General features: G+C 34.0%; 1 protein-coding gene across 1 annotated transcript; it reads left to right on the top strand.

The window, feature by feature from the left end:
- The first annotated feature begins 2,892 nt into the window (after positions 1-2,892).
- Positions 2,893-5,817, top strand: LOC138879769 (uncharacterized). The gene is made up of 5 exons (XM_070159401.1): positions 2,893-3,488; positions 3,855-4,405; positions 4,497-5,107; positions 5,217-5,285; positions 5,545-5,817. The coding sequence occupies exons 1-5, from the start codon at positions 2,893-2,895 to the stop codon at positions 5,815-5,817; spliced, it is 2,100 nt and encodes a 699-aa protein (XP_070015502.1).
- The last annotated feature ends 4,420 nt before the right edge of the window (positions 5,818-10,237 follow it).

The raw sequence follows: 10,237 nt of genomic DNA, 5'->3' as shown, positions 1-10,237 counted from the left end.
GTAATTTCCAAGAATTTTGAATGTGCCTCTGCGGGTCTTCATGAGGTAAACCCACAAATAGCCCTGTGGATTGGATCAACTGCACCATGTATTGTTTTAGCTCAAAGTGCCCAGTGATATCAGGCTTCACAATAGCCTGAATCATATTAGCTAGATTGGGCCTTGCGACTTCGATCACCGCGCGTTCCTCATTACCTGCCATCTCAATTGGCTGTGGTTGAACTACGATGTCCAACTCTCTTTCAATTCTAGTTCTAGCGTCCACCTCCTTCCTCAATCTGTGAAATGTTCGTTCAATTTCGGGATCAAGAGGAAGGAGATTGTTTGTGCTTCTACTTCTTCGCATTCAAGAAAAGAAAACCTGTATTGGCACAAACAAAGTGAACTGAAAATTAAAACTTGAATAAATAAATAATAAAAGCTCAACTCAGTCAAGTAGCTAATTTCTAAGTCCCCCGCAATGGCGCAAAAAACTTGTTGCGACTAAAAACACTCACGCAAGTGCACATGATCGTCAAGTAATAGAGTAGTGAGTAGAGTATCGTCCCCACGAAGACTTATGATTAACTGTTGACTAATTCAAACTCAATTAATTTGTCTATTCAAGAGGTTTTTTCACTAAATAGAGATGTAATTATTTTACTACCTAACTACAAAGCAAAAATCTAACTAGAGCAATTAACCAAACAAATAACAATTTCGAGTAACAAACAGTAGGAGAGGATATTCCAGGGTCACAGGCTAATTAACAATCGTGTTATGTTCTTAGCTTAAAATAACTAATCAATTTACATGGATTGTTGATTGACAGGGTTAATGTTACTCATAAGAATCTGTCGAGTCCTTACTCGCCTATTCAAGTTAACTCAATGCCTATATGTCTATGGAATTAAGATTAACAAGAATGCATTTACAATTCCTGTATTTGAACCAAGCAAGACAATTGGGTATATGTCTATCCCAATTGCTAATTTGTTCCCCGAGGCCCGGGTTCAAGAACTTGCTCTATTTAATTCTATATGAAATCTAAAGTTCCCACTTTTGAGTTCAACTAAAGATTCATAGATAGTATTTCACTGTTAGCTACTCAGCAAAATAATTAAAAGCAGAATTAAATAAATAACCCAATATGATAAACCAACTTTGTCAAATTAAACTTCAAACAACAACATTCATGTTTCACCCATGAACCTAGAACAATGGGTTTTAGCTACTTATACTAGTGTTCATCACAAATAGGTTCAATTTCATCCCAAATAGCAAAAACCAAGAGAAGAAAAGAAGAACTTGATGGTCAAATCTCCTCCTTGCCTCTTGCCTCTCTATTTCTTGCACTAGACTCTCAAAAACTTCCCCCTTCTTCCTTGGGCGAGCTTGACTTTATATAGGTTAAGTGAGTTTTTTTCCAGATTTCCAATTCTGCCCATAAATAACTCTTCCTGGATTTTGGACTAGCGCGACCGCGCATCTGGCCGCGCTAGTTGGCTGAGATTCTGTCATGGACGCGCTAAAAGGAGCGTGGTCGCGCACCTGGATACGCATGTCCTGTTCGGTGTTTCATCACTTCTGTTCCTCATCTTCAAGCGTACTCAGCTCTGAGGGGTTTTTCTTGCTCCAAAATGGTTCCAATCACAACTGTTTAAGGCATCACCTAGGCTCCTCATCCTGCAATATATACAATTCACAATTAGAGCCTATTTTTCATCAATTAACCATATTATGATATTAGAATATTATCAAGTGGGAGCATAAACAATCGCCAAATTAACTAAATTTAACCGATTATCTGTTGCAAACACTTTTACCCCATTTAGCGCCAAAGAATCTGCAATTGCAACATTTTAAAAGAGTGGAAAACAAAGAGTGGAATAAGGCCATTTGGCAGAAACTGGATTGACAGAGGCCTTGCCTACAATAGTGGGATCTTTCCAAGTTGGAAAACAGCATGCTTGGATAAAGTTCCACTAAGAATAGCAATAACAGTTATCACACACACATATATATTGTTTAGCAAATCAAAACAAAGACAATTTTTTTTGTTTTACTATTCATTCCTCAAATTATTTCGCAGTACTTTTTAAAATGCTATCACTGTTATGGTAAAATTATAAAATACATAATTTATTTAATTTTTCTTAAAGGGAGTGCAAAGTCAAAAGTAAATAACTAAAAATGTGAACCGATGGAGTATCAACTAACACTAAATGAATTTTTGCTTATTAGCAAACGAACATTGGACTTCCCCGCACATCAGCTGGTAATCTTAAGCTAATAAAAAAAGAGTAAGTAGTATTCTACAATTATCAAAAGCAGAGTAAACATAGTAGTGAAACTTTTTACCACTAATTTACCAGATTATTTGTAAGATTATTCCTAAAAGACACTCTTCTAGACGTCTCAAATAGAATTGAGAATTTTTCACAAAGCACCATCTTTTAGTCCTAATTATCAATTAATAGAAACCCTTTGCTATATTACGTTCTATAGATATCTTTTATGCAATTATATAATGTATTTAATGTATTTAAGGTAGTGTATTTAATAATACAACAAAAATTAGCGGCGTACAAAAAGGAAATCCAGCTATTTCTGAAATGTATTTACCTGTATTCAAACGTATGCAGCGCTAAATACGTAACGTATTTGCGCAATATCTGGGTCGACGAAGATGTTAAAAATGGAAGGAAATCAAATCAATTCTGATTTCCCTAATTTTACTCAACAAACTTAAAAGTTATCCCATCAATCTGTATTCTTCTCAAAGTCAAAAATACAGAAACGTTAAAGAAGCGAAGAAACAGAGCAACTTGCTTCTATATTGTGCGATTTTCTTCTCCTCCTTATCGATTGCGACAAATTATATATAGAAGAAGGTATAACTCTTCTATATATATGGCAAGCTTGACAGTTTTGTTGCGTCATTCTGGAAAGTGGAACGATGAGGGAAATTATATCGACTTTTCAATTGAGGGAATACTGATTAAGGAGTATGCTTCATTTAATGATTTAGTTTGTTCAATTTCTAATCAAATGGGTATAAATTTGAGCACAAATACCATTAAAATACAATACAATGTTGAAGGCAATCGCACGCCAATGGAAATACACAATGATATGGGTTACAAAGTGTATGTAAAATTGAAAAAAGAGAACAGAGAATTTGGGATGTATCCTCTGTGCATTACAACTATGGAAAAAGAGCTTATCTCTGGAGATGGTTTAAATCAAGGCGACATTGTGCAGATAGACGAAGCAGTTCAAATGTACGATTCCGATACAGATTATACACTAGCTATAGAACTTGCCAATTCAGGAGAAACGATTGGAGTGTTCGAACTCCACAAGGATTTGATAATTTCAAAAACTAATCAAAAGGAGGTTATGGCTGGACAAGTGTATAAGGATAAGGCTACATTGAAAGAGGTGATAAATAATTATGCTATAGCTCAAAGGTTTCAATTCCGTGTTGATCGGTCTAATGCTGTCAGGTTTGATGTTTGTTTAACTTTGTTGTATTTAGTTGTAGTTGTGTGTTTCCTCCAGATGATGAACACCTTTGAAAATTTATATTTGTTTAGTGTTCTTAATAATATGTATTCAGGTGTATTTTACTATTGAAAAAATACAACAGTGGCTATGATTATTTTCATATTATGTCTATAATGTTACTAAGTATTTGATTATTCATACGAATGTATTTAGTTGTATTTATTGTATTTAATCACATCTAACAATATTGTAATTCGTTAGTATACAAAATTACATATACACAGATATCAATTTGGTACTTTATGAATAGGAAGTATATATGTCAGATTCGTTAAGTTGTCTGATGTATGAACTTTTCTGTCCAGCTATGCATTAATATGTATTTCAGAAGATTGTGATTGGAGGTTTAAGGCTTCAAGCATTAACAAATCGGAATTATTCAAGGTGAGAGAATTCAATGACAACCATACATGTCCGCTGAAGGATAAAGTGTACGAGCAGCAGCAAGCTAGTAGCAGCCTTATAAGTGGTATTATAAGGACAAAGCTTACAAACCATAAGAGGAAATACACTCCGAGGGACATTATTGATGACGTGAAATCAGATCTAGGTGTTGATGTTAGCTATATGTTGGCGTGGAGGGCTAAAGAAAAGGTAATGAATTTTCTTAGAGGTGAACCAGTTGATTCATACAAAAAATTACCAGGATACTTATATACAATGGATAAGACATATCCAGGTTCTCACATAAGAATGGAAAAATCGTCAAAGAATGAATTCATGTACGTGTATATATCATTGTATGCATTTATAAGGGGGTTTGATCATTGTAGACCAATTGTTGTAGTGGACGGAAGTCATCTAAAATCCTACTACACCGGGACATTCGTTTCTGCAAGCACGTTGGATGGGGCAGGTGAGTACCTCAATAATAATACAATTTGTTAATATTTAAAGCATTGGAAAATATGTATTTAAAAACAATTATATTCAATTGTATTAAACAGGTCATATATTGCCACTGGCATACGGTGTTATTGATTCAGAGAACGATGTTGCTTGGACGTGGTTCTTTGAGCAATTCAAGATAGCGTACGGTGTAAGGGAAAACATGTGCATTGTTTCGGATAGAAATGAGAGCATCATTAAATCTGTATCGAGAGTATATCCGGATTTACCACATTGTGCTTGCATATGGCATCTATGGAATAACGTATACAAGAAATTCAAAAAGAGTCATGCCAAGTTGAGTGAGATATACTTCTCGATGGCAAAAACATACACACAAACTGAATTTGATAGTCTGATGGAGAAGGTTGAGAAGGTAGATATTAGGGTGAAAGAATACTTAGAGTTAGCTGGTTACGAAAAGTGGGCTAGGTTGTATGCACCTGTTAACAAGGGATGGACAATGACGTCAAATATAGCTGAGTCAATCAATGCAACACTAGTTTCAGCAAGGGAATTGCCAATATATGACTTCCTTGAAGAAGTTAGGAAGATGTTTGGTCCTTGTAATTGTAGTAACCGTAAAGAAGCTACTCAGACATACAAGACGCTTGGGAGAAAATACCAGAAAATGCTGGAGGTGAATGAGACCATGTGTACCCGTATGACTGTAAGTTAATTTTTTATGGCATTATTGTATACAACTGAATACATTTTTTTAGGCAGAACTACTGGTATGCATTTTTATGAATATTTGCTTGAACTAGTAAATAATATAGATGAATACAGGTAAATACATGTTATTATTAAGACTGTATGCATGTGATAATGATTACAATGGAATTCAGGTGATTGATACAGTTTAAATTGATTGGAAATACCTGAAAACATCTGCTAAAAAAGGTTGAATACAAATGCATACAAATGCAGACTGTAGAGTAATACAGTTGAATACAGTTGCATACATTTGCTGGAATCAGCTGAATTTAACTGAAATTGAATGAAGTTGCAATTTTTGAAGTTGATAGTAACCATTTAACTCAGTAGTATATATTTGTTAATTCATGTAAATGTGTTCAAAACGTATATTTCTGTTTTTAAATGTAGGTGGTACCCTCAACTGAATACTTACATACTGTTAACGATGGTGGGAGGAATTACACAGTCTGTCTGCTCGAGAGAAAATGTGTTTGTGGGAGATTCCAAATTGATGAATTGCCATGCCCACATGCCTGGGCTGTATTGAAGAGCAAGTTTTTAATGCCTGAAGAATATTGCTCTAGCTATTACAAGCCAAGTACAATTGTAATGACATACGATGTGCCAGTGTACCCGCTACCAGACAAAAATGACTGGAATATACCAGAGCATATTGCATAGGAGGTTGTACTACCACCCAAATGGAAAAGACCTCCTGGAAGGCCAAAGAAGAAGCGCGACAAAAATTTAAGTGAATTGCTGTTGCTGAAAAATCAACATTCATGTAGCATATGTGGGCAGAGAGGACATAACAAGCGAACTTGTAGGAATGCTCCACGTAATAAATAGTTGTATTCTGACATGTATTGGTGACTCGACATTATCAGCTATAATGAATTCATTTTTCGAAGTAATATATTGTGGAATGAATTTCGTTAATATTTTATGAATTTATTTAGTTGAAATATTTTTATATATATGATTTGGCTGTGAGAGTATCTTAGTATAGTTGAATACAACTATATCAATTCCTTAATATAGGTGAATACAACATGTAGAATAGAGTTGAATATAGGTTAATAACACAGTTTAATTCAACTAACTTTGGTGGAATACACTGTAATACAGTTGAATACAGATCTGGACATCTGGTTGAAACAGTTGAATTTAACTGACATTGGATGAATATAGGTAATTCAATTGTTTAATACATTTGAATACAACATGTTCAATAATGTTGACTATAGGTTAATACTACAGTTCAATTAAATTGACTATAGCTGAATACATATGAAATCAGAGAAAAATACAGCTGAATACAGTTGAATAATACAACTAAATACAAGTTAAACAATATAACTTGTATTGTTTCTAGTCAATTCAAAGTTACATCTGAATGGATGCAGCTGAATATACTTGCATACCAACTGTAGACAACTGATAAATACACTTTAATACAACTGAATTGAACTGAATAATATAGATTAATACAATAAGCTAAACAGAATAATACAACTAAATACAACTGCTTAATACTGCAAGATAAAGCTGATCTTATGCAGCTGAATACAATTCAAAAATTGGCATTAACAAAAATCATTCAGCATACATAAAGTTTCAGAAATTTTAACTAACATGTGCGTTAGCTAAAACCTGTTCAAGCAAACTTAACTAAATTTCAGCATGTAAGTAAATAGCATCTACGACCAAAACCACTACAATCAGTATCATTGTTCAAGCTAAACTCAAAAAAAAACCTAAAGCTATTCTAAAACTATTTGCATCTTTGCCTCCGAATCAGAGATTTGCCTTTCAATCTTTGAAGGTGCTTCACTCTCGCTTATTGCATCAGCATCTATCTTACGCATAGCATAGTCCCATAACAGAGCACCATATCTTTGACGGAGAAGAGTGACATAAAATGGTGTTTTTTGTGTAATCTCTCCAATAGTGCTCAGAAACTCCGCGAAGGCTGCAACATGCACTCCACAATCCCTAAACAATAATTGATTGAAATAGAATATAAATTAATTAATCCATATACTGTGTATAAAACATATAAGAATGATGATTGGATACTTACATGCTACCCGCTTTCTGTTGAGGCAGATTTGGAACGAAGATAACTTCAAAAGGTTCGTTATGATCCTTGTTTGTGTATGCGGGATAAGCATACCAGTGAATGCCTTGACTATCTCTGTAAAATCCACTAATTGACAGATACAGAGGTAATAGCTTAGCTAGCTTTACAATCTCAGAGACTACGTATGCATCATGACCGGAAGACGTGTACGAGTCGTACACTTTGATACATCTATCTTTGAAAGTCACAACAACCAACACCCAATGAAGTTTTTCCTTCAAGTTCACTGGTATCAAGACATTATCCACTGTATGCCAGGGTACATTAGCATGTAATCTGTAGCCCCTAATATACTCACATACAACGTCTTCTTATTTTGCTACATTAGCATTACTATCTGTATCTTCATACCTGTCATATATTTTATCTATTCTTTGTCTTGAATATACAATCAACAGTAGTAAACGTGAAGTCCCTATGCTGATTGTACTTGCCCATCTTTCGCAAATAGTAGAATATGACATCCATATGCTATAAACAAAAGAGGTTGGTAGATAGTGTGAGTTTATTTGCTTGAACTAAGAAATAATATATAAGAATACCTCAATACAGATGCTAAAAAAAGTTGAATACAACAGAATACAGAAAATAGAGGAATACACTGTAATACAGGTGAATACAACTGTATTCAGCTTATGGACTACAGTTGAATTCAACTGACATTGAATGAATACAACTAATTCAATTCCTTAATATAGGTGAATACAACATGTAGAATAGAGTTGAATATAGGTTAAAAACACAGTTCAATTCAACTGACTTTGGTGGAATACACTGTAATACAATTGAATAAAGATCTGGACACCTGGTTGAAACAGTTGAATTTAACTGCCATTGGATGAATACAGGTAATTCAATTGTTCAATACAGTTAAATACCACAGTATCAATAAAGTTAATTTAACTATAATACAAGTGAATACAACTGTATTCAGCTTATGGACTACAGTTGAATTCAACTGACATTGAATGAATACAACTAATTCAATTCCTTAATATAGGTGAATACAATATGTAGAATAGAGTTGAATATAGGTTAATAACACAGTTCAATTCAACTGACTTTGGTGGAATACACTGTAATACAGTTGAATAAAAATCTAGACATCTGGTTGAAACAGTTGAATTTAACTGCCATTGGATGAATACATGTAATTCAATTGATAAATACGGTTGTATACAACAGTATCAATAAATTTAATTATACGTTAATAATACAGTTCAATTCAATTGACTATAGCTGAATACATAGGAAATAAGAGAAAAATACAACTGAATAATACAACTAAATACAAGTTAATAAAACAACATGTTATTATTTAAAGATAAGATTATCATTTTTGGGAAAGACTCACATTGTCATCCCATAACTTCCCGTAAATGGATAGAAGGTAAAACCAGTTTTTGGAATCAACTTGATCAACTCCAAAATCCAATGGAATGTGAAGTATAGACTTGTTTTTCTTGTAATGGTCGTCGAGATTACCTCTACAAGTATGATATAAAACTCATTATGTACGTACCATAAAAAAATGAAAACATAATACAATGAACGGGGGAAAACTCACTTCTGATCATGTCTTGCTAGAAGACCTTCACGAACCCACTTGTCATATTGTTGAATGAGTAACATAGGATGTGGACCCGTTATTGGATCTTCCTCAAACGGGTGTCTTTTTTCAAAGATGGGTGTCAACTTTACAGAGGAACATGCTGTAAATAGAACATGCTGTAAATAATCACGATGAATGCTGATTATTACGTTTGTAAAATCACTTACCTCCTGAGTCGAAGTTAGACTGATAAGGCGAAGAGTTCCATCTACTTGGTCGCCTATTTCGTTGAGGTTGCACTGGTGTGGCTTCATCTTTTTTTGCACTTGCGTGAACAACTATTCTAGTTTATGGAATTTGACTGGGTAGAAACTTGTCGTCCAGTTCAAATTGAGAAACATAGAATTCTTTAGATACATCCTCTTGGTTTGTGGTAGATGTTATGATGGACGGTACCTCTGAAATAGTTTTCTGGTAGATGTATTTATCATTGTTATCATGGTAACTTAATGTTAGAAAAAAGATTAAATACATATATGTAGCTAGTATACATTACAGAAAATGCAGATTAACCAAGCAGAATACATGTAAATACAGTTGAAATAAAAATAAATACGGCAGTTTAAAGTGATATTACAGATTAAGTGTAACACAGTTATGAATACATTTAAAAAAATATGCTCAATATGTTAAGATTTAAAAGTCAGAATACATATATATATAGCTGAATAACAGTTAAATACATCAGTAAAATGGCTAGATTAAAACATATATGAATACAGCTAAATACATATGTTGAATATGATAACTGCTTTTATACCTCATTATTATCTCCGACATCTGTGTCAATGCCACCATCATGTCTCACTATGGGTTCAGTTTGCTGATTTTGTTGAAGTTGGTCTGAAAGCATCTTGAAGTTATCATTGATCAATGTCCTTAGAGACTTGAACTCTCCAACAACCTTAACAGTACAAAATAGTTAGAAAAATACTAAAACACATAGCTATCAAACTTTATTGATTAATCGGTGGGTAAATACTCACGTATTCTTTGAATGATTTTAGGTCTTTCCTCAAAGAAGATGGGTCCTCATTTTGGCCTTCTGGGAGCTGATGGTCATGCACAACTTTATGTCCAATGTCAGAAAGACAAACAGGAGGGACTTTGGGCTGATATTCTGGTTCTTTTGTAGGAATCTTGGGTTGTTCCTTGACCTTCTTATGTGGCAGTGATAAAGATGGACCAACACTTTCAACATGTTTCTTCTTAGATTGAAGATTGGGTGTAGGAGAAAAGTCATATGTATCCTGTCCCGATTTGTCTGAATGCGCAGGAGTAGGTATTTTCTCAATATCGGCGCACACTTGAGGAATATGAAAAACAGCAAGCTCTATATCTAGAGG

Source organism: Nicotiana sylvestris, chromosome 10, assembly GCF_000393655.2.
Source record: "Nicotiana sylvestris chromosome 10, ASM39365v2, whole genome shotgun sequence".
NCBI classification, from domain to species: domain Eukaryota; kingdom Viridiplantae; phylum Streptophyta; class Magnoliopsida; order Solanales; family Solanaceae; genus Nicotiana; species Nicotiana sylvestris.
This window is presented reverse-complemented; position numbering and strand designations above follow the sequence as displayed.